The following is a 27,192-nucleotide window of genomic DNA, read 5'->3' as shown; positions in this document are numbered from 1 at the left end:
TTTTTTACCCTCTTATAAAAACAAATAAAATCACCCAATACAACGTTTAATTTGAAGTTGAGATGAGGTAATCATTTCGTCTCAACTGGGGTCTCTCACTCCATCCTCATCGATACTAGTGTAGAGTGGGGTCCCCGACTAGTTTTGATAGGTCACCGATTTCGGCATAAAAAAACGCAACGTAACAACCGGTTTCCCACTCACTCACTCTAACCCCGCGCGCGGAGCGAGTGTGAACCTCATCTACCGTGAGGTAGTGCAGGTTTTTAAAACAACACGAAGCCATCACATTATAGAAACTCCAACAACAGGCAACCGATCAAAGAAATCCCACTAAAAAGACGTGGTTTTCTTTGTGATCCAACGGGCTGGAGGAGGAGAAGTGAACGCTAAAAAGGGAAAGAAAGAAGATCAAGTCTACCTGGACAGTATAATAGGACGATCCGGGACCTTAAAGCTAACACTAGTAGCCAAAGCCCTGCTAATCGCTCTAAAACAGCTCGCTTTTTCACGTAAATCGCTGTTATTTGCGTGCTTAGTGGATCGGATCGGCCATTTTCTGTGGTTTGGCTTGAAACGGGACGTGACTGATCGAGCGGGCCGCCGCATTTTCGCGTGTTTCAGCTCGCTCTACAAGGGAAGGCCCACAACCGACGGCTATTTAGCTATAGCCAGATTAGCCACGATAATAGCCGGGTGTGATAGATCGATAATACAGATAGATTAGAGGGCTTTCCAACGGGATCGTACGTCCCAGGGCTGAAATAGTGATCTCTTTTTAAAAGAGATCCAACAAAAAAAAAAGATCCAAAAAATCTGAATTGATTTATTATCAGTGTTGATATAAAGCAGCTAAAACGAAGTGTCGTGGAAAGGAAGGCCATGTTGAAGCAACAACAGCCCGGCTCCGGCGGCGGGCGGAAAGCGTCCTCTAACGGGACCCCGTCGGGCCCCAGGGATGCAACTACTGTGTCCTCCTCCTCCGCGGCCAACAGCGGGAACAACAACAACAGAACCCCGGTTGGGAGGTGAGTAGGCCGGGATAGCGTGCTCAGGAAAGGCCGGGGATGTCCCCCGTTTAGGTCGAGGCCTACCGGTTAAGCGTAAAGAAGTGGGCGCGTCACCAGAGACAGTGTTGCCAGATTTTGTAAAATAAGTAACCAGGTGTATGAAAACAAGCCCCAAAGAAGCGACTAACACATGAGCACTTTAAACCTCTATATACGTCGGCTATTTGAAAATAGTCGATCTACAGGCTCACAAGGCTTCGCGCACAAAAGTGCAATAGTTTTTTTTTTATATTTCAGCGACACAAATGTTGTGTGGGGGTCCTTGGCATAAAGTATTTGCAGATGGGGGTGCGCAGACAAATGCATATTAATTGGAGGGTCTTTGACATGAAAATCACTGTTTTAAACAACCCCAAAATAAGCAGCTGCACTTTAGAAACGAGCCCCAAAACTACGAATATTAACAAGCAACTTTACAGAAAAAGAGCCAAAGTCGCTTACAATAAGCGGACATGGCAACGCTGGCCACAGAGCCGACTTGTGCCGTGGTCCTATGAAATGGGTTTATGTGAGATGGACAGTGTATTTAGACCAATCAAATGGGTTCATGTGAGATGGACAGTATGTTTAAACCAATCAAAAGATCCCGAGTCCAAACTGACCGCATTATTGACAAATGGGGGACATAAAACATAAAAATGCGACTCCAGAGGGAAGCAAGTGAAAGCGACATGGAGCGCCTAATCTAGTGGGTCGGAAGCGCCACTGCTGTCCCCAGATGACAGTGAAGTGACAATTTAAGGATTTTTAAGACCTTTTTAATACCTCGATTCGAAAAGAAAAAGACTATTACTGCATCAAAAGTGATCAACAAACTATACTATAAAAACTGGTCAAACATTGGCCAAATTGTCAAATGATATAAGGAGGAGGCAAAACTTGTGAAAATAGCAGATATGATATTTTCACTATGTATCTGTGGAACCGAAAATGTAATGCCATAACTCCTACATTCCAAGTGCTTGTCAGGGTGGGGGGGGGGGTTCAAATATGAAACAAAATATTGTTTATAATCGCAGAGACAGTTCAACTAGCTAGCAGCTAATTTGCATCGGTTGTCTCTGGGACAAAAACACTTAATCTATCGTGCACATTAATTATTGATTAAATCACCATTCATCAACACACTGCATCCCCTGTCATTGTTTTGCAACAATGAAGGGATGCAACTACTGTAGTAAGTAATTTGATTTGTTGAGGTTCACCAAATAATGAATGTATTGTTGCCATGTCATTTATTGGACATTTTTATTTTCTGTTGCAGTAGTACCACATTGAAAACTATTATTACGCTTTTATGTGTATATCCTGGGTTTAAGTTATATTGTGTCACTGTTAATTTGTATTTCTTTTTACCCAAATCAAAAGACTGCACTAGAGATTGAAGGTGGGGAGTTGTAAAACCTGGTAGCAGGGTTTATTTAAATGTATTTATTTTGTACAAAGAGCCCAGTTATTTTCTAACATTGTTTAGGGATCCTTTTGTCAATATGACTTATTCAAGTGCTTGTAGGGAAATTGATACCTGGTCCACTCTTGGATGCATAGTTTTATAGTTTTACAGGCTGATTGCTCGGTAGATAAGTCAGTGTAAACTCACTCTAAAATAAACTGAAAGTGCAACAGAAATGACAGACCAACCAGTCAGGATTATGTGAACAAGCCACCAAACAAGTTACACATAAGGTGGAAGTGTGGAATGACACTGATACTACAGTACTGTAGCAAGAAAGAATGAATAACAAGTTGCTCTCTGCCAGTTTTGAGGCAAACACACTGCGTTCTAACATTGATGTCTCTTTTTTCTTCTCTGTCTCTCAGGAATCGAACATCTGTGAAGCCGCCTTTCCAGTCGTCCGCTGTGAGTATCACACTCTAATGCACCGGAAATAGACAATCTACAAGTTCACAATGCGCTGCAGCAGCGTCGACACGTGAGCTTGTAGATCTGCTATTTTCTATGTGCGACACCCACGCACAACTAAGTATAAATCAAGCCTAAGTGAAGCTGTACAACACACCAACATACAGTGTTTGTTTTGAATTTGATTTAGCTTAATAGGCACTTTGTTTTATGTTTTATGATAATCTTTACAAGAAGATTCAGGCAGTGTCGGGTGGTTTTGTGCTGCTCTTCATCATTGTTGATGATTTGTATTTCTATGCTGAATGACGTTGCTCTTCCATCTGTAGGCATTTGAGGGCGTGTACAACAATGCCAGAATGCTTCATTTCCTTACAGCTGTGGTGGTGAGTCACGTGACCATGTTATCAATGTCATTCAGGTAGCTTGATGAGTTAATGCTGCAAAGCAGCTTGATGAGTCAATGCTGTTTATCCCCCCAGAGATCCAATGGAGCATAACGTCACCCTGACCTGTCCATACACTAGGGCCATATTACTTAACCCATTAAGACCGGGAAAGCAACCACTTTAACCATTATTTTATACGTTGGCTATTCAAAAATAGCAGCTATACAAGCTCATAGCACAGCACCAAGTGCCGCGCTATGAGCCTGTAGATCTGCTTTCTTTTTTAAATCATGAACATTTGGGCAAATATTTGAATATATATTTCTTAAAAGCGAGCATTTGTAACTCAAATCTTTGCTTCTGGGGGTCCCTGGAACATTTTTTTTAGATGGGGGTCCGCAGCCAAATACATATAATTTTAGGGGTCCTTGACATGAAAAAGTTTTAGAACCACTGACATTTTTGTTTCAGGGACCCCCCAGAAGCAGAGATTTGAGTTAAAAATGTTTGCTTTTAAAAATACATATTGAAAGATTTGCACACATTTTCACGATTAAAAATAAATAAATGGCAGATCTGCTATTTTTGAATAGCCAAAGAAATCTTAAAATGACACGGATGCGCTATCGGTCTTAATGGGTTAAGGATGCAGCAAGTTCATTCCTAAACATCCCATCTCCATCTCGATCTGTAATGTCAGGCCTGTTGATGGCCCTAGGCCTAGAATATAAGCAGATGGCTTCTGATCACACGGTAGTCAGTTAAAATGTCATCATGACCCAGTCTGGGAAAATCTGGTAGTGGAAGTGTCGCGTTATATGTAGTGTAATGTAGAGTGATTTGCACCTTCTGCCTCAACAGCTACAACTAGACTTGGACTAGAGTTTTGTTTTTTATACTTAACTCATTTATAAAAATCCTGTTCTGTTTCTTGCTGTTTCTTAGGGATCCACCTGTGATGTAAGAGTAAAGAATGGCACTGTGTATGAAGGCGTCTTTAAGACTCTCAGCTCTCGGGTAAGAACATGCAACCTCCTCGATTTTAAAAGGACCATATCGGCGTCAATAAAAGTCATCATCTACACAGATTTGACCATACATTGTACATAGTACAATATGGAAGTAAACTCTAAAAATAGTCATTAATGTGAAATTTGTCTGACATTAAACTACTGGCTTCCTCAAAAATAAAACTACCCATTGTATGATTTGGAAAATTGCAGTAAATACCGTGGCTTGAGTATTGCCATTTGTCGCCAATTGGTGAGCTAAACATGCCAGATCACCGGTATGCTCCTTTTAACAAAAATGCTACAAAGTCATTTACCAAAAGTAATTCTATCACTGTAGTGGTGCACGCAAAAAGAATGTAACCTGTGTTCATGGTGCACGAAAAGCATTGCCTTGTCATTAATGTTCACTTCAAAACATCCCCCTCTGTTGTGTTCTGCCCTCAGTGTGAGCTAGCAGTGGACGCCGTCCACAAGCGCGGCAAGGAGGAGAGCTCGTCGACAGTCCCACCCCGCAGGGAGGAGATCATAGACACCATGATCTTCAGCCCCTCAGACCTAGTCATCATGAACTGCAGAGATGTGGACCTGAACTTCGCCACCAGAGGTACACACACATGCACAGTACAGTCCTTGGCGTTCATTTGGTTACGAATGTGACCAAATTGACTTGGAAGCGTAATTTGACACTTTCTTCTGTTGCGCAATTACCACTTCCTGTTATCATTTACACTTTCTGCCGGCAGAGCCAATTGTCACTTATTCCAAGCATTCACATGCACTGTAGTCTGGGATGTGTTTTGGTCTGGGATTAGTGAATGAAAAGAGAAAGTGAACAACTGTATTTTCCCATTCAATACAGGTTTTAAAATCACATTTATTCTATAAGGTGTACTTCCAAAACTATTGGACCAGTTGAAACAATTAATCATTTTGTACTTTGATATGAAATGAAGGAGAAAAAAGAGCATCTAAAGCAAATAAAGTGTCAGTGACAGTATACTTGTTACGTAAATAAGTGTTCTGAGGAGACACACGCTTCCATACACAACTAAATATTTTGGGGGGTTATTATATTATGAGGAAAGTAGTGTACGCACATCGTGGCCCAGGTGCAAGCAGTATCACAAAAGGATCAATCTGGTCTTCATCAGGACATATCGTATATGTCCTGATGAAGATCTGATTGATCGAAACGTTGACGCGATAAAATACAGCGGAGGTTTTTGAGTATTTGCAGTGTGCAGACTCGACTTCCTTTTTAATGATTATTAGTAGATTAGACATAGCCTTAGTGATGCCTTATCTGTTGTGTTTAGACACGTTCACCGACACTGCCATCAGCTCAACTCGTGTCAACGGAGAGCACAAGGAGAAGGTGCTGCAGAGATGGGAAGGTGGAGACAGCAATGGAGAGAGTTACGACCTGGAGAATGATGCTGTAAGTAGACTTCAACAAACCTGACAAATGTATAAAACCTTTTTGTTGTGTGTTGGATGCTAATACACGCCTTCATGTAGACCAGTGGGTTTCAACCCTTTTCATATCAAGGCCCATTATTTATTTGGCATTTGAGATTTAGACTCTCAGACCCAAAACTTAGAATATTTTCTAAGAATTCCATGCTGTATTGATGTGGTAACATAGGAGAGATAACAAAATAACAATTATTTAATAAAGTAATGCAGATGTTTAACAATAATGTAACTCTTGAGAGTGTAAAATGAAACCTAAGGGTCCATTACGGGTCCATTTGGTTTCATTTTACACTCAAGAGTAAAAGATCTATAAGGGTCCATTTGGTTACCAACTCCATCATTTAGCTGGGGAACCAGCTAAATGATCTGGAACCCCTGACCTGGAACCCCCTCAAGGACCACTGGTGGTCCCCGCACCACTGGTTGAGAACCACTGATGTAGACTAATTCAAACCTTTTTGTTAAGTGACATCAGAATGCATTTTCATGTAAAACTTCAGAAATCGGCTTCATTATTCAAGTTTCCTTGAAAGTATTTAACGTTATTAATGCCCAATTACACTCTGTACCTTAATGACAGGACTCTCTTTTCTTTCTTTCAGTCCAATGGCTGGGATGCCAACGAGATGTTCCGCTACAACGAGGTGAAATACGGAGTCACGTCAACATACGACTCCAGCCTCTCAATGTACACGTAAGTCCTCATGTGGACGCATTGTCCTCCAGAATGACCTGCTTTTCCGTATGAAAAACAAGCCCAAATGCTGTAGATAATGAAGTGTAAAAGAATAAGCAGAGGATAGGGTCAAATGTATTTCTTAATGGCCCCAAATTGCTACCTTTTACAGTGGTTGATTAAGCTTAGACACACACAAAAAAAATGTATGTACAGGTATAGCCATAGAAAATCTTAGTAACATTAGCAATGAGCAGTATTCTGTACAAATCTGTATTCTATAGTTCATGCTGTGACCATTATTATTATTCTACTAAAAGGGCACTTGTCACATTAGTGCGAGACATTTTCTTGCAGTGCTAATTAAGTCTGCAATACTTTGTAGCGAAGCCCCCGGGGCTGCTTTTCTTTGAAATTCTCATTATGCTATTTAATTCCACACTGAAAGAGAAAGAAGCTGTTCCCTTGGTTTTGGTTCCCTCTTTAATCTCCCTTCGTTCTCTCCACAGTACACAACTAGAGAAAGGACCGAGCAGCGAGGGCTTCCGGCAGAGGGAGGCACGTGCTGCCCGCCTGGCCAGCGAGATCGAGTCGAGCGCCACGTACCGACACCGCGTCAACCTGGAAAATGAAGAGGGCAAGAGCGAGGAAGACAAGTACAGCGCCGTGGTGCGCGAGGGCAATGACCGCGAGAGGGGCCGCGAGAGCCCCCGTGACAGAGACCGCGAGAGAGGCAGAGACAGCCCCGGGGCTGGCAATAGGTGAGAGGGGCTTGTTCGAGGGCTGACCAATAGAACTCCTAGTTGGCAGTGGAAGGAGGAGCCTGTATTAAACATTTATTTGTGTTATAGGAACTGACCCGTGTTCTTTCGATATGAGTATAAGGGAAGTGTTTTATAAAAAAATGTAATAGAACAAGTCCCTGTAATGACAACATCACCTCTTTAAATCCTTGCTGGAGGCTTGTTCCATCACATTTACAGTAGGGTCCTTTGGTGGTACTGTTTGACTTCCATGTCCCGTGTTGGTTCCATGGGTGTAATGTGATTTTTTTATTTTTTTTTGTCAGGGAGGGCAAGTACATTCCGTTACCCCAGCGCCAGAGAGAGATGAACAGAGAGCGGGAGCGGGCCGAGAGGGGTCCAGGGGGCGGCCCCGGAGGGCCCCCGCCCCACAACCGCCTCAGCGGCGGCGGCGGCTACCGCTCCAATCCTCAATCATCCTCCCGGCCTCCCCTCCCATCCGGCACCGGCCCGCAGCCGGCCGCCTCGCCCTCAGAGCGGAGCAGTCCCTTGTCCGGTCGCGGCGGGGCCTACGCCAGCAGCCCCGGCCCGGCCCCCGGTGCCGCCAGCCCCTACACCCCCGCCTCTCCTGGTGGGCCCGTGTCTGCAACCTCAGCTTCCGCAGCGCCCTCCCCAGCCAGCCCTCCACACGGACACAGTGTCCCCCACTCACACTCGCTCCCTCACTCGCTGTCTGAGGCCGGCAGGCCTGTCAATGGAGGTGAGTGGTGTGTTTGTGGGGTTTTGATGTTTATCTTTGCTGTGTTGACCGATGTAATCAGCATGTCGACTGATACATGTGAAGTTGAAATAAACGCAGCTGTCTGCACTCAGTTCCTTCAGATTGTTATGTCGGCACAGAGGATAAGACTTGACAGCTGTAACGTCTGTGCTAAGGCTTGACGTCGTGCTAAAGAGGAATAAAAATCAGTTGAAACTGAGAACTGCTCACGTAACATAGAATGACAAGCATTTGAATTAACCGATCTCTTCTCTGTCACCCCCCAGTGTCCTCCAGAACCTCTCCCAAGGCCCAAAGACCACCACAGTCGAGTAGAACAATCCGCACTCCAAATGCACACAGTCAGTCCACAGGTGCACACTCCCCTGTCACATTCAGTGAGCGACTTTATTCTACAAACACACTAAAGCAGGGGTCTTCAACAAGGGGTCTGGGACCCCTAGGGGGTCCTCAGAGTTACTACAGGGGGTCCACCAAATCTTTGTGTGATAGGACTCTTTTTTATTTTTATTTATTACCATAACCACTTGAACCTTAGCATCCCTTTTCTGAGGAGAACTTTAGCCAATAATAGCAGATCTACAAGCTCACAACGCCTGGCAGCGCGATGCGTTGTGAGCTTGTAGATCTGCTATTTTTGGCAAAGAGGGATAGGTGTAGAAGGGGGAAAAAAGAGCAGACCAAGTAAACAAAAAATGTTCAATCTGAAATACAATTTTATACAATATAGAGGGTGGTCCCTGCATCTCAGCTAGGGGGTCCTTGGCCTGGAAACGTTGAAGACCCCTGCACTAAATAATTATTATTTATTTTTTGCATCCGACACTGACCTGTACTTTTATCTTGTCCTCTAACCAGCCGCTCGCTCCCCCAAGTCGGGCTCCTCCCAGGACACACCTTACTTGGACACGTCGTCTGTCTCCATGCCTGTCCAGAAGACCTCCGGCCCCGCCCCCCTGTTCCCCGTAGACGGTAAAGCCAGTGACCTCACGCCTCCTGCTCTTGTTAAGCTCCACTTCCTGTCAAAGCCATTTTTATTCTTTAATGAAGCGGGTTGCACCCCTGCGGTCACAGGAGTCTTGCCGGTATCGGGAGAATGTGACGGTTATTAAACCATTAAGATCGGGGAAGCATCTGTGTAATTTTGAGATTTTAGATCTGCTATTTATTTTTTTAATCTTGAACATTTGTGCAAATCTTTGAATATATAATTATTTATTTTTTAAAGTGAACATTTGTAACTCAAATCTTTGCTTCTGGGGATTCTACAAAATGTCTTCTAAATCTCTAAAAGTATTTTTGAAAAATGATGTTGCTACATCAGTGGCCCTCAAACTTTTTCATGTCCAGGACCACCCCAAATAATATGTATTCGGCCGCGGACCCCCATCGCAAAATATTTAGTTCCAGGGACCCCCCCAGAACCAAAGATTTGAAGTTACAAATGTCCGCCTTAAAATATATATATATTCAAAGATTTGCACACATTTTCACGATTTTTGAAAAATGGCAGATGTTATGAGCTTGTAGATCTGCTATTTTTGAATAGCCAAAGAAATCTAAAAATGAGACTGATTCTTTCCCGGTCTAAATGGGTTAAAGCAGGAATCTACTGAAGTGATATATTTTTAGAGGGAAGCTAATTAATCCCCTTCGTGTCTCCTCTTCCACAGTGAACGAGATCTTGAGCACGGCTGCGAAAGAACGCTCCGCTGCCGAGAGCCCCAGCAGCACAGAGGACGGCAAGAATAATAAAGGTGTGTGTTGCAATGAACTTGCTTGAGATTTGTGGGTTTCTCAAATGATGTGTTCCTCCTTGGCATGGAGAGATGACCCATGATGTGTCCGTCTGTTGTATTTAAAAAAGGCCTAAAATAGCATTTTATTTGTTTCTCTTTGATAATTTGTCCCTTCTGCCTTGCTATAGCTCCCTCGGTTCAACAGAGGTCCCAGATTGAGGAGCTACGGAAATTTGGCAAGGAGTTCAGGGTAAGAGTTGAGCGGTCAGCCTTTTCTGTTGCAGCTTGAAGGGCAGCATGCAGTGTCCTCTCCAGAGTTAGACTACTTCACAATGAAAGAAATTCCAAGTTTGTGGCTAGTCAACACATTTGTTAAAATACCAAATGCTGTGATTCTCAGTTTCAGTAACGCGGTTTCTGTGCTTTACTCAGACATGCAAAAGTGTCACTTTTCAGCTACAGTCACCTTTTTGAACCCAAATAGGGCAATTGTGTGACACCTGACCCAAAAGAAAACAACATGTTGTCACCTTTTTCACCTCGGGGCTGTTTGCATGCCTGTTTACTAATGCTCATCAATCAAAGTTGGCTTTTCAAAAAAGAAAATGTGATGTATATCGTAGATAACATACTTATTCTTTAGAAAATTCAGATTTGTCTCGCTTCTGTGTGCATTTAGCCTGTGCCCCTTTGTACAAGCAAGTAAAATATGGTCTTTCATAGCTCAGCTAATCCCACATCTCTCGTTTTTCTCTGTCCCTCCCACCTGACATCACTGCCTCTCCATCCATCCATTTATCCCTCCCTTTGCCGCCTTGCAGCTCCAGCCGAGTGGAGGCAGCTCTAGTTCCCCAAGCTCCCCGGCAGCGGCGACACCCCCTGCCCCCGGTGAGGCTTCCCAGTCCAACCCAGCTAAACCTTCCCCATCAGACCTGACCCCGACCCCGGAGCCTAAAACCCAGACCCCTGCACCCAGCCCCTCCCAGGCGTCACCTGCCACTGCTGAGGACGCATCCAAGGAACGGGCTGCTACGCCCATCGCTACAACGACCGCCACCACGGGACCCATTTCAGACAGGCAGTCACCGGCTACTCCTCAGCCGGCGAGAACCCCAGTAGGCGACGAATCGGCTGAACGGCCGGAGGGCATGCCTGAGTGAGTGGTCGATTTTATTTGTCCTAATAAACAGGTTTGTTTTTTGTGTGTTTTGTCTGTTGGTTGACTGTTGTCTTCTTTTGCCTTCTTCCAGACAAGTGAAGAAGTCGACACTAAATCCCAACGCTAAAGAGTTCAACCCAATCAAACCTCAGATGACTATGGTAAGCCATGGTGGTCAGAACACCAAAACATGGAAGAAAGGAAAAAAAACTAAGTATTGGTAGGCATTATGTCCTTGAAGATAACTATGAAGAAAATCCCGCTATTATAATGCAGAATTCCACCTCATATTTGTTTACAAATGAAACTATTTACCGCGGGTTACTTCAGTGATGTATTTACATCTGTGTTGTTTGTTTGTGCAGTCAAAACCCAACACAGCCCCCACCCCACCTCGGCCCACGCCTCCCAGCCCAGTGGTCCTTCAACACCCAGGGGGACAGGCCTCTCTCTACAACGCCCCCTACCTCTCCTATGTCTCACAGATCCATTCTGTACAGGTACAGAGGAATATCATATGTATTTTTGCTGCTGATGGCTTCTTTAAATGTAATTAGTTTTTTTTTAGGAAATGTTTTGGGGCCATAATATACACAGAATTAAATAAGGTATTTGTGTAAACTGGACATAGTGTGAAATGGACATGTACGTTTCCCACATAAATCCAGGTGTGCGGCAGGGGAAAAAAATGCCTGCGAAGTAGAGTTCACAACATGTTCCATTGGTGGATTGGCTATTTTCGTCGCTCAACAGTGTTGGCCTCAAGTGTTAAATCGCTATCCAACACAGTTTTCAGAATTTAAAATACAGATCGACCCCAAGTTAACTTGTAGGGTTGCAGAGAACACGCATGGGTTAGCTGTATGCATTCCAATCTAGGCATTTTTCCACTGACTTAATCCTACTATTTCTCACCAGCCTCCTCAGATGTATCAGTACATGTCTACAGTCAACCAGGGAAAATACCCCAGGCCCAAAGGTATGCATAGTCCACCACACTGTTATGATTTTGTACATCAATTTGAATCACTACAGATTCCGTGTATGAAACTGTATAAATGGACTCTGTTCGGTTCTCATGTGTTCTGTTCCTGGTTGTTTGTTATTACTGTGCAATGTCAGACTGATCCATTGTGTAAGTACCATTGTGTATTTGCCAAATCTCCAACGTGAGTTCAGGTCAAAGATTTGAAATGGCGAGAACCAAAAGATGTGATCGTAAACAGACCACAGAGCTTAAACACAGTTGACAAGACTCACTCTAATGTGCCACCATTTGTCTTGTAGACGCTATACTCTATCCTGATGGATTAAAACATTGTAGTTCTGCTCTTGACTCAGTCAATGATCTAAAACTTGACATCTGCAATACACCATGGTTTAATGTCCTGAGATGTTTGGACAATGTTCTAAAGCGGTTTTATCTGGTGATTCTTTGATCTGAACAGGCCTTTTAAATTGAACCCCGTGAAAGGGTCAGTGTTGAAGCTTCTTTCTTATCACAAAAGCTTTGGTGCTTTTACAACAAGATGATAAAGGCAAAGTGCTAGAGTGCTATGTATATTTCCAGTCTTAGAGGTGTCATCTGAAATCTAGCAGTGATGATTTTGACTAATATAAAACGATTACATATCGTGATCGGCTTGGAATAAGTGTGTGGAATACACACAGCTATATTTTTGCCTACACTGTTCTTTCTAAAGTCTCATGTCTCATACAGGCTCAGTGGTGGCTCAACGTTCCGATCATGGTACCTCAGCCCCCCAAATGCTGCAGGCTACGGCGTCAGCTGCCGGTGCCCCGCTAGTGGCCTCACCGTACCCCCAGTCCTACCTACAGTACAACCCACAGCAGTATGGTCAGCAGCAGGTCATCCAGGCCATGTCACCCTACCCAGGACAGGTAGGATCAAGCGGGAGTTTGGGGGGGCAATGTACCTGTATGTGCCGGGGCCCCTGTGTAGAGCTGTCACTATTACAACATTTTAATTGACATCCAAATAATTGCGATTAATGGCTTAATTGTGTTTTTGGCATTGGACTTTGGAACATATGCATACATTTTTTATTTCTGTTTGAATTTTAGGCTGCAAAAATTGCAGAGAGCAGAAATGACTGACTTATTAATTTTATACTTGTCGCGTCAAGCTTGTAGATCTGCTACTTTTGGAAAATGTATCAACATTTTTTCAACATGGAAATGATTATGACGATTATGCAAAATAATTGCGATTAATGTAATAATTGTGACAGGCCTACCCCCGAGGATATACACTTTGCCCTTCACTGATACATGAGTGGCAGTATATACTCCGTAGAATTCCCTTAGCAGAAGAAAAGTCCCATTGCTACTGTTTACTCTCAGGTTGACACAAAGTAATGACTTAAAGGAGTGAAAGGTTCAACGATAATTTACTTCGATGGCTTGAATACAAGGACAATTTATGTTGTTATAACATTCCTTTACTGTGAATGAAGAATCCCAAAAATAAGAAAACACCTGAATTGAAGTAAAATGGAGGCCAAGATAAGGATAAGGATAATTCCTTTTAACAGGTCATTCATGAAAGTCCTTGCGGTCTTGTTTCCAATGAGAACCTGTGAGCAATTAGGGGTTAAGAGTCTTGCTCAGGGACAAATTTCATTTCATCGACACATATGCTGGCCTGGCCTGGAATCGAACCTGGGGCAACCAGGGTCTCTGGCTCCCTAGGCGGGCTCACTAACCACTCAGCTATGGCCGCCCCTTACTTGGCTGGCTTCAAAACAGCGCACACTATGTAGTCCAAAGTCTCTTATGTTCGTAATCGTAATATGGCCCGATCGGAAACATAGCAGCAAGAAGATAAAATGTACTTTTGAAACTACTTCCAGCCTAAATCGTCTCATGTACGAGTGCTGCACACACCTCGGCGTGGGCATGTGTGTTCAACTGAACTAACATTGAAGCCCACGCGCAAGCCCACGCCCGCTCATGCATGTCATGGTTTGAACCAAAAGTAGTTAAACATTTTGCTGTATTCATGATTGGGACACAATACAATTATTTACAAGAGACTTTGGACTACACTGAGTGTTGTTGTGTTTTTTATTTAAAAAAAAAATATATATAGTTTTGCTGTTGTTAATGTTGGCCTCATCAAGTATTTTATTTTTAACCGTAGGAATGTTATACAAACAAATTCTCCTTGTGTTCAAGACATCACAGTGAATTATAGGGAAAAAGTCATTTTTTGGGGTGAAGTACTAAAGTTTTTTTTAAATGGGAGACCACTTAACCCGCCATATCTTATTCTGATGGTTGTACTTTACTCTTACATATTAATAATGCATAATTATTGGCGTATGGCTCTGTTATTTCCAGAGGGGGGGAATTAGAAAAGGTCGGAACTAAAGGTCAGATTAGAAGTGTTTTTAAAGAACTAAAGGTCAGCTTGGAAGGGTTTTTGAAGAAGCTATAAACAGGGGGAGAGGGTGGTTTTAGAATTTCAAGAGCTGCTTGTTCCATGGAGTGCCAGTGTGAGGCAGAGAGAGAGCAATCACTGTTGTTCACAGCCTCTAATGTCGCCCCCCCCCCAGCATTTAGGTCAAAACTTGAAGTGATTTACAAATGAGAATGACTTGTTTTCTTTCTCTCTCAAGCTCTCTCATGCTCAAACACACCTTCTCTCTCTCTCATCCATCCCTGTCACACGCTCTGTCCTCTCTTCTCCTCTCCAGCCCATGTACTCCATGCTGCAGGGTGGAGCCAGGATGATTGGGCAGGGAGGTGGTCCCCACCCTCAGGCACTGGCGCCCCCTGGAGGCCCTCAGTTCCAAGGGCAGGGAGACGGACAGCAGGCCCAACAACAGGGCATCTATGGAGGTTGGTAGTACGTTGATAATGAATGAGATTATTTATGTACAATGCATTAAAATGGCAATGGCTTGTGACTTTTCGAACTTGACAGTATTTAAACCTGAAACCAATCATTCTATTCTGACATAACACATCCTGATGCTCTCTGTGTGTTGAGAGCTCATGCTGGAAGACCACCATGAAGTCAGATTTTCGCATGGCCTCCACAATAGAAATAGTAGGATTCGTGTTAACTATAGACAAAGTACAGTATGTTAGCTACCTAAAGTAAATCTGGGGGGGTATTGGTTTTGGATAGGGTTGGGATTCTTAAGAATTTTAACGATTCTTTCTTAACGGTCGATTTCCTTAACGGTTCCTTTAACGATCGCTAGGTGGTTCCAAATGGACCCTTACAGGTCTGTAACTCAACAAATGGAACCAAATGGACATGTAAGGGTCCATGGTGGTCCTTGAGAACCAGCAGTATTGTATAGCAGATGTGAAGTCCACATACCAGCTCAGACGGTGTGATAAACCTGTTCCGAAAACGGTTCCAAATATGATGGATCCAGTTCCTCAATGTTGGATCTGGTTCCTCCGGTTCCAGATCCCAACCCTAGTATTTGAAAAGTTAGCTGCATGGTAATCGCATCACTGCTCTCTTATTCATATTTAATTAAGAAAAAAATAAATGCTTGCATCAAATGTTTTTTCTGAACTGCTGACTGCAGACTATTCCTGTGAAAGCACTGTGTTGTTTGGCGGTGGAGACACCCATAGAATAGATGGGATAGCCTCCAGCTAATGAAATAACCCATTGGTTGGAATGACAGCGTTTTTAATCTCTTCTCTCCCTGCAGCCCCCCAGTCCTTCTCCCACCACTCTGGTGCAGTGCATCAACCTCAGCCCTCCAGCACCCCCACAGGCAACCAGCCCCCACCGCAACATGCTGCCCCTAGCCCTGGACAGGTGAAAACACTGCTTTCTATTACATTAATGCTGTTGTGTGATAAACTATTGATTATCTATTTTAGCAATTATTCTATCGATAGCAAATTGCTAAATGTATTTGGAAATCGATTATTTTATTAAAATGTTTTTTGTAATCAATTAAATCAATGCCATTTGTTTTTCCTTTTTTCCTTTCATGTGACGACGTAATGCTTATGTTTCCCATGTAGAACGCCCAGTCGGGACCCCAGCCCCAGTCCTTGTACCACTCAGGCCCTCTTTCGGCCCCAACCCCTCCCAACATGCCGCCGGGTCACACGTCTCCCCAGGGCTCCTACCCCATCCAGGGATACAGCATCCATGGCCACCAAGGGATCCCACACACGTACAACCTGGGACAGATAGCGCAGGTATAGCTTTGGCATGTTGATCACATTAATGATGCTGTGTTCCAAGCATGATATTTGATGGATTGTCATAGAGCCATTTAACTGAATTAATGAATGAATGGCTCCCCCCCCCCTTCCTCTACTCCGCAGGCTCATGTCCAGGGAGCCATGTCGGGCCCCCACCACTCGGGGAATCAAACTCACCATCAGCTAGTCATGTTGCAGCCAGGCCCGCCCCAGCAAGGCCCTGGCTCAGTTCCCCAGCACCCCCAGCATGGTCCGCAGCAAGGAGCACACCAACATTTCTACATAGGACATCCACAAGGTACAGGGGCCTTACAACCGCTAGCTGCGTGCCACCCCGCATCGCAACAGTGTTGTCAGCTTGTTGAGTCGGGTTCAGACTGTTTACTTGCGTGCAGATTCAGGCTAAGGCCAGAAAATTGATCTCTCTTACGAAGTAGACCACAGTCGAGAAAACCATTTAAAGCTGCTGTGAGAAATGGTCTCTGTGTGCATGCAAGTCTACATGGTCGTGAACCAAACCCAAGCAAGCATATTTGTTTAAATTGGGTAGAACTGTACAATATAAGGTTGTGTTGGGTTCGACGGGACCTCAAAACAGTTTTCAGTCCTCTACACTGAGGCTAAAACTCCTCGTTACGTGTATGACGAGTATGTATACACTCGTCTGTTATCTGTTTTCTGAAACATCTGACTCATGGTGCACTGTGCAGAGGTTTTAAGAACCAATTGTCTATTTGTTAACATAGACAAAGAAAGGGTGAGACTTGGTGTCTGGTTCCAGTATATTTTGATAAGACAAATATCACAACCCAGCCCTCTGTATTTCCTCCTGTAGTTGGAATGAGCTTCTGCCTTGACTGAACCTATCTATTATTTTCTTTCTACCTCCCACAGCGATGCAGGTACAGACGCACCCCTCACCCTTCCATCCACCTGGAAACTGAAGACCCTCTGTCCCCGGGCCCATCCCATCATGCTCCTTTTGAACAAACCCTGACACCCTCCTTCGCCTCCTGGATGTGACAACTGGACTGTGAACGTGAGCCACATGAACTGGGACTGACGGGACACAACAGCCCAGGGGAGAGGAGAGGACCATAAGTCACAAAGCACCTTATTCCTCTTGCTGTTCCAACAACCTCTTTCTCAGCCCTCCTCCCTTCCCAAAAAAACGAGGAGGGCTGGGAGGATGAATTTCGACGGAGGTGGCGGATAGAAGCAGCATCCAAGCCCAGTTCAACCATCCACTCTCCACTTCAACTCCTTCCTCTCAAAGAGACGTGAGGCATCATGCTGGGTGGACCACACGCGGAGAGAGAGAGAGGATTACATCTCAACAAAAACAAATCTCTGACGATAAACGGAGCAAAGACAACTTTTATCTTCCAATGTTGCGTTTTGAGACGAAAGATGCAACCTTTCATGGGATTTATGACACTATGTGTCGCGGATTAAAACGAACGATGGCATGAAAGGAGGGAATCGGAGAGGAGAGGTGGTTTTTTTAGCAAAACATTTGATTGTTTTTTGTTTTGTTTTTTAACTCTTGATCCAGTAGTGAAACCCCTCCCTTTTGACCTTTTCTTCTCTCCCATAGGGGAATAATAAATAATAAAAATGGAAAATACAAAAAAAATATTAAAACAACAATGACCAAAAAATAAAGTTTTCAACTTAACTACATAACTTTTGTTTTGTTTCATTACAAACATTGAATTTACTTTACCCAGGATTGTTAGATCGGCAATCTGTAAGATTAGTGTCCCCTGAGTCTCTCGCACAACGGCAAAATTAATAAGATTGAGTTAAGAAGGAAAGCCTGTTTGGGTGGGAGAGTTTAAACGATGTGTGCTTCATGCAATACCTCTATCAACCAGTAGTTGTCCTACCTGACCACACTACATTTCTCAATAGAATAGCAGGGAGACCGCCTCCAACCACTGCAGTTATGCTGCATTAACATACTCTGCCATACAGATTGGTTAAAATAACGTTTCGTTCACAGAAACAAATGGCTTGCAGCGTTAAGATTAGGATGTGGGAATTAACATCTACAACAGACATTTTAATTGCATCAGACAGGGTGCATCAGGCAGGGTGCATTGAATTTCCATGGGGGGGAAAAAAATAACTTACTATTGGGATGGTGATCAACAAGTTTTATTGTCATTGTGGGGGATAATTATCTCTGATTCAACTGTTTAGTAAACACTACACGTTAAGACAACGGTCACTAGAGGGAACCCTCTTAGTGCTACACGATTTCCCTTTTTTTTTAAGCTCTTTTTGCTATGACTGTGCACTGTTTTCTGGGTCAGTGGGGCAGTGTGGTGCCCTACAGGCTAGCTAGAGTAACACCACACTTTAGCTGTGACTCAATGACCGCGACCAAAGTGCACCAGCTAGTTCTACAACAGTGTCATAGTGTGCGGCCTGATTTCCTCCAGAGTCCAGACGCATTGTGGCAACACAGGGCTCGGTCTGCTCCGCTGTTCTTTCATCAGTGCGACAGGGCGTAGATCTGCTCGGCGCTGCGCTCCAGTCGCTCCCTGTACTCCAGGTTGATGTAGTTGCCTTCGGGGACCTCCCGGGTTCCATAGAGGAGACCCCAGCAACAGCAGGCAATCACCGCAGTGCTGTCACTATCGCCTGGGGAGGGAGAGGGGGCACAGACAAAAGATTGAGAGAATGAGTTAATTCAAGAGGATTATTTAATGGCTATCTTTTCATTCAGTGAATCTGTTGTGGTTATTTCAACAGTGGCTTTGTAACTGTCGATCCATTATTACTTATCATTCATCCTTATCATGAGATTAGGACTATTAAATATGCTTTGAGGTCCCTCACCAGAAATGCTGCTTTGTATTCAAAGGAAGTAAAAGCTATGTAAGCCGTTTAATATCCCTCAACAGACTGAAGTACTTATTCTCAGACATTAAGCTACCAGTCTTATCAAGTGGCATCGCGACTTCAGCAGGACACTTGTATGGGCAAACGGGAATCAAACCTGCAATCTTTTTCTCAGTTACAGGTCAGTCACTCTAGCCAAATGTTCCATTGCTACTGCCTCCACTATGTTGATACCCTTGAGCGAAAACAACACGGACAATTCTATTACCAAAAGGTCAACACTAAGTGGATGACGCAATTCTCAAGGCTGTCATGAAGAGAATGTAAAACCATGGCTCCTGCTGTAGACATTTCTATTAAAAGGTGTTATGACACCAAATCTCTTCGCGAAAATAGCCGATCTACAAGCTCAGAGCACATAACGTTGCAACGCATTCTGATGCTGCCAATCGGCAAAGTGGTTAATAAAGGTTCTGACCTCCATGGAAGCCTGCCCTGCTCATAAGCTCCTCCCAGTCTGAGCCTGCCCCCAGCAAGGCATCGTAGGCTATCATTGGCGCATCATGGCCACTGCGTCCTGCCCAGCCTGACAGGCTGAAGGTCTTATAGGTTTCATCCCTCTCTGCTGGCCCATAGGTTTCAGGGAAGAAAATGGGTCCCACCCCATTGCTGAGGCCCCTCGTGTCCAGGTACCTTGATGGGGGTGGAGGGGAGAGATTTACAACAAGGCATATTCTCCACAAGAAAAACATCATTAGTGAAAGACTCACACTATGTCATCACAAGGACAGGTGTAAGACCATAATTGTCAAGCCGGTCTAGCTGGTCAACTATCTTATTAGCCTAATGTGGTTGGTATTGCTGGTGAGAATGGAAAATAATGTATGAGATGTCGTAAACCGGCAGCCTGATTTATACTTAATTGCGCACGAGTGTCTCACAACCAAGTGTAAATCAGGCATAAGTGCATAGCAGTCTAGAGGTGCTGTGGACCAAAATCACCAAATTCCATGAAACGTTTACTTGGAAGTCCTATTCAATCTCACCCCCCTTCAATCAATACAGGTTTCTACAGAAACACTCACACTGTGGTGAAGAGATACAAGAGATGGCTATATCCATCTGATGTATTGGTAATCATGTGTAGGCATGATTTTTATTGAGTGGCTCCATGTCTGTGTGTCACTTCTTTTCCCCCGACCTGACACTGAGGAGTTTCACCGGGAGAGCATAATGCAAGTGGAGGAACATGTTATTCCCCTGCTGCCAGAGGCACCATGGAGGAATCAAACCCCTTGTATGTATGCAGGCAGTTGACTTCCTCCTGAACTATGCAATCGATTCGTCTTTCGCTCTTTTGTGAAAGACTGTCTGGGATGTTTAAGTGGTTTGGTATATAAATAATGGTATATAAATACCATTATTATATAAATAATGGTCACGTTATTGAACTGAATTTCACCCAATGACATTTCAGTAAGAATTTCATGCAACAGTCTATTGGCCTTAAGCCTTAAAGAGATTAATGGCTCATTGTCATTCAGTGCCTGGAGCTGGACACAGCGTGTGACAAGATCACTAATCCTTCAGACGACCCCGTCATCTCATGACTCGAGCTGACATTACCACTGCCATTTCTCGCAGAAGTAACCCCAGTCTCTCAGCGTCTCCTCCACGGCGTAGCCGCGACCTTCGACGAAGGTCTTGGCGATGGGACATGCTTCGTTGATCAGTCCCAGGCCCCAAGTGGTGATTGGCCGTCGCTGGGCGGCATACGCGGTGAACAGCGCCGAAGCCACAGCTCCCAGGAAACCAGTAGGGTGAGGATGGGTCATCCTGGCAGTCTCCACGGCAACAGCCACCAGTGACAACAGCTGGTCAGGCTTCGGGTACCTGTTGGAGACATTAAGCTACAGAGATCCTATCAAAGCAATAGCAGCATTATTGACCATCTGACCACTTAACACAGAACGCTTTTGAGGTTGGGCGCGATTTCTGGGCAATCGAGCTCATCATAACCAATTATCTTTATTAGTTTATAGTTTGCATAGTATTTTGTGTCTAGTTATGGGCATTATGGGCACTAAAATATTAGTCTAAAATGTTCTAGGCAAAATCCCTTAAAGCAGTACTGCTTTAAGGGTCTAAGACAACACACAAAAAGCAATTACATGGAACTCCCAGAGCACTGAGGTTTCATGCTGTGTAGAAGAAACTGTCCTAATATTCTAAATCTAATTCTATTGGAATACCATACTCTCCCGTGAGAGAAATGTATAACTACATTTTAGAAATAAATTAAACTCCCACTCACAACCAAATCACCTTTCTTTAATTTAGTGGTTGACATTTCTGTATAAAATACCTTTCTCAAGACATTCTCCATATCTGTTCAAAAATTATAACTACTAGACCGGCACCAGCCTACTAGGGGCCATGCAAGTCGGGAATACACACCCTGCCCAATGTGCAATAGTCGCTCGTTTCGTTCGCTTCCTTCACTATGACCACAGTTCTCATACCTTCAGTTCCATTGCACACTATGCCACTTATATTGGCAACGCAGCCCAAAGCAGGGACTTATATTGGCCAATCAGGGACATACGGTTATATTGGCTAAGTGGCCCAAACGTGACGCAAAGGTTCACGAATCCGTGAAGCCGACATATCGGTTTGCCATACATACACTTCCCCCAGAGATATTGTGCGGCCTCCGCTGAGTCAGTGCGTCCACTACAGACCCGGGACAGATATTTGCTTTTTTTTTTTGTTCTCGGAAGCGTTGGTCCGATTGAATTGCCACTTGGCACTGTGTGCACCCCTGGGTCATATGGGACACACACGCAGAGCCCGAGTTATGCCCGAGACACACAGACAGGTCAGACATACATACACAGTATACACACACAGGTTTTGTGAATGAATAGATAGATAGATAGATAATAGGGGTGGGACGATATGGGTATCTCACGATACGATATCTGTAGCGATATTAGGCCCTCGATAACAATAATATCACGCTATTCGATATATTGCGAAATCACAATATATTGCATGAAATTTCACCAACGATATATCACGATAGTCCTTGTATTCAATCTACTTTGAAAACGTTAAAGAAAAGTTAAGAATCCCACTACACACCATGGTGCAGGGGACAAATGTCTAACCTAAGCCCGATGCACATGGACCTCATGGCCGCCCCACAGCCGGTGCCCTCTGGGTTATAGGTCACTCTGAAGCCCTGTTCCTCGCCAGGCCGGAGCTGAGACACGCCTGAGAAAACAAGGGAAAGCGTGGAGGCGTTTCACTACTCTGCTCATGCACAAGGTAACGATTGAAACAATGATTTATTTGAATGTCTCTTTCTGTCTCACCAAGGATGCTCGAAGGCCCCGGTTTCCTGCCTTCCATGTCTTTCATTCCCTCGACGTAGCGACCAGCCACCTCGTGCAGGAGCTCTTCCCCCACCTTCCCTACAGGCAAAGTAAACATGTTTTCAAAGTGGGGCCGGGTGCCATGGAGGTCAATTGGAAAGGAAAGGAGACTAAAATGGTAAAAATTCAGAATATATATTTTCAATTCAAATTTTGATTGATTTGATTGTTTTGATTTAGATTTTTGTTATGCATATTTTGTATTACTTTGAATGGTGTCTCATTCTTGATTGTCAACATATCGTGCCATGGAGGTCAATTGGAAAGGAAAGGAGACTAAAATGGTAAAAATTCAGAATATATATTTTCAATTCAAATTTTGATTGATTTGATTGATTTGATTTTGATTTTTGTTATGCATATTTTGTATTACTTTGAATGGTGTCTCATTCTTGATTGTCAACATATATAAGGTTTGGGAGTCCCTGGTATAAAACATCCTCCTATCCTGCTTCTTACATTTTGTACCCTCTTTCTTGTCTTGTTATTTCTCAGTATTACATAAACACGCTTATATTCCTAACAAAAGTTAACTTGTACTGTTGTTGATCTAAGAAGAGAAGCTTATGCTATGTGTGTGAGTCGCTCTAAATTAGGCCATCAACTGGAATGCCAAAAAAAGGTCAAATCTAATGTGAAGGCTTAGCAAATCTCTTACTAACAGAGACTGTTTTGCCATGTATCACAAATGCTAAGTAGAATGTTTCTACCACCTTCCACTTACAATGAATCCACCTAAGAGAACTAAAAGGATATGATGAAAATTGTAGGCTAGGCCCGTAAGGAATAGGACTTGTGTTGTGTCAGCACAAGACTTCATTAGAGATAAATCAAACATCAAATCAATCCAATCAACCCTGGCTGGATCGAAGACAATTAACACAGAGAAAATGACAAATTGATACAATGAGATTCTAGCCTCACCAGTGGCCAGTCCCTCTGCTGTGGCCAAATGCAACACGGTGTCATCACTCACTGGCCAATCAGGAAGCTCAGCCTTGATGCTTTTCAATCCACCAAGCTCCTTCAGCTCCTGTCATAGGAATGGGAAAATAATATGAGCGCAAATTAATTAACTTTGAGCCAAATACACCATTAACAAGTATTTGCATGTACAGACTGTGCATACACTGTAAAATCCTGACTGTGTCTCCATTTGGTTCCATTTGTATACGCTCAGAGTTAAATTAAAGCTGCAATCCAGAACTTATTTTAAAGATGGTGTGAGTGATTTTCTTTTTTCTAATAAGTGTTGCCAAAATATCTCTACATTCCCATAGTGATCATTGTTATAGTGTTTGTTCATGTTCAGTAACAGGGATCTCCCCTAGCGGCAAGCAACTCAGATGCTATAATGCTATCTGGCATCTGAGTTGCAATACTACCAATCCTTGAAAGCCCATGCATCCATCCAAAGGGCCTGGATCCTATATGGGCTAATCCTTCAGATGACCCCATCATCTCATGACTCGTGCTGACTGTACCACTGCCATTTCTCGCAGAAGTAACCCCAGTCTCTCAGCGTCTCCTCACAAGGCGTAGATACAACCTGGATAACCCAAGCTTTCCGTACAGCTGCAATCTTGGTGAGTTTAATGTTGTTTAATACAATCAGTTAGGACTTTTGTGTTTGGATGAATGGGCTTTTCAAGGGTTGGTATTGCAACTCAGATGCCATATAGCGTTATAGCATCTGAGTTGCTTGCGACTAGGTTTCCCCCGGCTCAGAAAATACAGGTAGGGATACCAATTTTATCCAGTCAGGAGAGAAAACTCATTCAGGATACAGGATAAACAAGTGATGAAACAAAGAAATTGGACAAAATCGGAACTGGAACACTATAAAATGTAATCTGATAAATGGGTTCTCTCTCAATTGGATGAAATTGGTGTCCCAGCTTAAAATGTATTTGCGCTGGTCTAGAGACAGGGAGACCCCCTGTTTACTGTTACTCTGATTCCCAGAGAGAAGACCTGGGTTCAGGGGTAGCAGGACATGTAAGTTAACTTATGGATTGCAGCTTTATCTTTTAAGACCCAAGATTTTACTGTGTAGCCTATTAAAGCACAACTTTTTAAGAAGTGCTTAGCCAAGTAGAGCCTTGTCTACCTGGTGAATGTTTGACCCCGACTCGTTGTACTCCCACAGCTGATTTCTGTAGCCAAGGGCATCACCCACCCCGCTCAGCAACATAGCTGCTTTGTAGTCATCTGCCGTCCGTCTACACACACGCACGCACGCACGCACACACACACACACACACACACACACACACACACACACACACACACACACACACACACACACACACACACACACACACACACACACACACACACACAGAGAGAGAGAGAGAGTTGATGGCAGAGTCAGACAAGGCTTCAGTCAGTAGATGATCGGGTTTTTAAATTCAAAACACGTAGCCACTATTGGATTTGTCTTGTTGGTTCAAATAGAGATCAGACTTTATAAAAGTGCGTGGTCGCTGGTAGCCTTACGTTTTTCGAACCTAAATCCTGCCTACTGAGTAGGCAGGATTTATGCCTTATATTTAATAAGTTGTAAAAGACTGCTGTAGCGTACTATAATCAATGGCACGTTTTCAAGACAACCTTACCGGGTCATTGCGACGTTTCTCCCCCGAAGTAATGCTTCAGCAAAGCGGTCGGCTTCAAGCTGTTAAGGAGAATGGACCACACTGCAGTTAAGTTTACAAAACAGGACCGTTCATTCAGTCAGTTATTACGAACATGCGTTTACGTCTAAGTACAACCACTGGCAACCGGAAGTCTCGCCCCAAAACACGCTCGTCCCCCAGCGGTTCTTGTATTTGTTTTAGCGTAGGCTACTGAGGATAAGGTCAGAAATAAGTTTGGGGTTAGGCATAGTTTTAGTTACTGAGGTTAAGTTTAGGAATAAGGTTAGGTCCAGGCATAGTTTTACTGAGGTTACTTTTAGGAATACCAGGTTTCCCCGGGACGACTGTGTTTTGGGGTGACCGTTTTGATATTCCAGCCACTCCTCTTCCCAACACGTGCGACGGCACTTGTACAGCAGCAGCTATCCAAATTTAGAAACTTGCTCTTTAGCTGCCAAAATGGACACCACTCTGACCACACCACCAGCAACTGGTCCTTCCTCAATACACTGCATGGTAGCAGCCTAATCATTTACATTGTCAAACATTCACCACCACACAAACATTTCCATTTATTTTACAGTTTGTATTTGTAACTCAAAGATGGATGCTGGAGAAATTATACAGTGCAAAGTTCCAATATAAAACTGAGCCAAAATGTTACATTAATTATTAAATTGCAATTATGTCACTTTGTACAACTGCTTTATACAGAATCAGTGAACTTGGCGGATTCCAGGCCTGGACCCAATCCATGCTGCCATGCAGGCAACAATTCCCAACTATGGTGCTGAAATAGCAACAGACTGTAGGCCTATCTACAACACAGGTAAGCTAGGCTATTTTAATCACACAAATAGTGTTTTTTTTAAGTTTCTTTTACAATAAATATGAAAAAAAAAGAAAACCAAAACAACAACAACAACAGCAGCCCCCCCCCCCCCCCCCCCCTCAAAGTAGGGATAGGCCTACCAGTTTTAATTCCACACTTTTGCAGCTCTTTATGTTTATCACTTTATCACTATTGCAGGGGTAAAAGTGTGATTTCCTTTCCCTGTTCCGCTAGATTTAAGACCGAACCAAACCCGCACCCTAACCCTAACCGCACGCGGATGCCACATAGTCGGAGAAAAGGTCTGTCGGATTAACGCATGCCTCCCGTGGGCATATCTCTCCTCCCACCACAAATTCATATTATCTCCCTGTCAATCTGTTGTGCTCTGCTACCCTTCCCTCCACATGGGGGCATGCTTTCACTACAGCCAACCCAGTAGCGAGTGAGTGGACCTCTAGAGATGCCAGCAGTCTGAGCTGCTGATTGATTCGAGATGTGGGAGAATTCCACTTCCAGACTGCTAGTGATCTCACAGCCAAAGCCCACGGTCAGTCCTCATCTCCACAAGATTATGGTCACAGGGATCGCGTAGATTGTGGATGTTTCTCAGGTCTTGGGGGATGAGATGGCCCCAAGGCTATTTGTCACATGAGTTGTCAGGGGCCATAAAGCCTGATGGCATGCAGGGGCTACCAAGGCTTTAGATGGGTTAATAGTAAATGGTCCGTGTGAAGATATGGCTGGGTGGGTGGTGAACATTTCAGACACCATCACTAGACCCACATTGTTAAGGCTGGGGAAGGCTGTTGTATTAAGCCTAATGTCTAATTATACATTAACGCCGTACAACAGTGTCATTTGCCTGAACGAAGTGATCTTCAAATATTGAAAATAATGTATTTTAGCCAATAGAGTGTAAATTAAGCTGTATTACCACACTTGCATTTCACTGCTTGTCCATGTATGAGTAGTGACAAAAAACTATCATGATTCTTGAGCTGTATTAGCTTATGGAAGCTGTTAATTATGCACCATAGCAGTTACACCTCGCACTATTTGCTCACCTCTGAGTGTGGTGAGCATGCATGCATATGTGAGTAGAGTGGTATGGATATGCATGATTAATATGTACGGTACAGTATGTGAGTGTGAGAGAGAGCGCGCATGTTTTCCCACACAGGTTTTTCTCTACATGCATTGACCAGCAGTTTGCACCACATGGTCTAGTCTTGTCATCTCCACTTATCCCACGCTGGTTCAATTTTCATTGTGGGTTAAAAGCAGTGGATCGATTTGCATTGACTGACAGGACT

The 27,192-nt window shown here is 43.8% G+C and overlaps 3 protein-coding genes across 5 annotated transcripts in view; 2 read left to right on the top strand and 1 right to left on the bottom strand.

Annotated features, from left to right (window-relative positions):
• Positions 1–196: 196 nt before the first annotated feature.
• Positions 197–17,798, top strand: LOC311060691 (ataxin-2-like protein). 3 transcript variants are annotated; one of them, XM_084078972.1, is made up of 23 exons: positions 197–1,028; positions 2,892–2,931; positions 3,264–3,320; positions 4,269–4,340; positions 4,781–4,940; positions 5,653–5,774; positions 6,415–6,506; positions 6,998–7,249; positions 7,558–7,991; positions 8,279–8,365; positions 8,871–8,984; positions 9,686–9,769; positions 9,940–10,001; positions 10,573–10,907; positions 11,002–11,071; positions 11,276–11,410; positions 11,829–11,889; positions 12,631–12,812; positions 14,630–14,774; positions 15,611–15,720; positions 15,933–16,112; positions 16,242–16,416; positions 17,013–17,798. In XM_084078972.1, exons 1-23 carry the CDS (start codon positions 883–885, stop codon positions 17,060–17,062), a joined length of 3,165 nt encoding a protein of 1,054 aa, XP_083935098.1. In that variant the 5' UTR covers positions 197–882; the 3' UTR covers positions 17,063–17,798. The 3 variants fall into 3 exon arrangements, with proteins under 3 accessions (XP_083935098.1, XP_083935097.1, XP_083935099.1); XM_084078971.1 differs by having other exon boundaries at positions 8,279–8,389; XM_084078973.1 differs by lacking the exon at positions 3,264–3,320 and having other exon boundaries at positions 8,279–8,389.
• Positions 17,799–18,281: 483 nt separating this feature from the next.
• On the bottom strand, positions 18,282–26,080 carry adprh (ADP-ribosylarginine hydrolase). Its single transcript, XM_084078897.1, has 9 exons — positions 26,017–26,080; positions 25,024–25,082; positions 24,516–24,627; positions 23,330–23,438; positions 22,346–22,444; positions 22,139–22,244; positions 20,595–20,861; positions 19,447–19,661; positions 18,282–18,767 (listed from the first exon to the last, which is right to left on the bottom strand). Exons 2-9 carry the CDS (start codon positions 25,029–25,031, stop codon positions 18,619–18,621), a joined length of 1,065 nt encoding a protein of 354 aa, XP_083935023.1. The 5' UTR covers positions 25,032–25,082; positions 26,017–26,080; the 3' UTR covers positions 18,282–18,618.
• LOC311060649 (double C2-like domain-containing protein alpha) overlaps positions 25,076–27,192 on the top strand; it is a 56,202-nt gene continuing 54,085 nt past the window's right edge. The window contains exons 1-2 of the mRNA XM_084078896.1: positions 25,076–25,109; positions 25,759–25,873. The gene's annotated coding sequence lies outside the window, so the exon portion shown is untranslated. The remainder of the gene's footprint in view (positions 25,110–25,758; positions 25,874–27,192) is intronic.

This window comes from Gymnoscopelus microlampas (genome assembly GCF_963454915.1).
Source record: "Gymnoscopelus microlampas genome assembly, chromosome: 14".
Lineage (NCBI taxonomy): Eukaryota > Metazoa > Chordata > Actinopteri > Myctophiformes > Myctophidae > Gymnoscopelus > Gymnoscopelus microlampas.
This window is presented reverse-complemented; position numbering and strand designations above follow the sequence as displayed.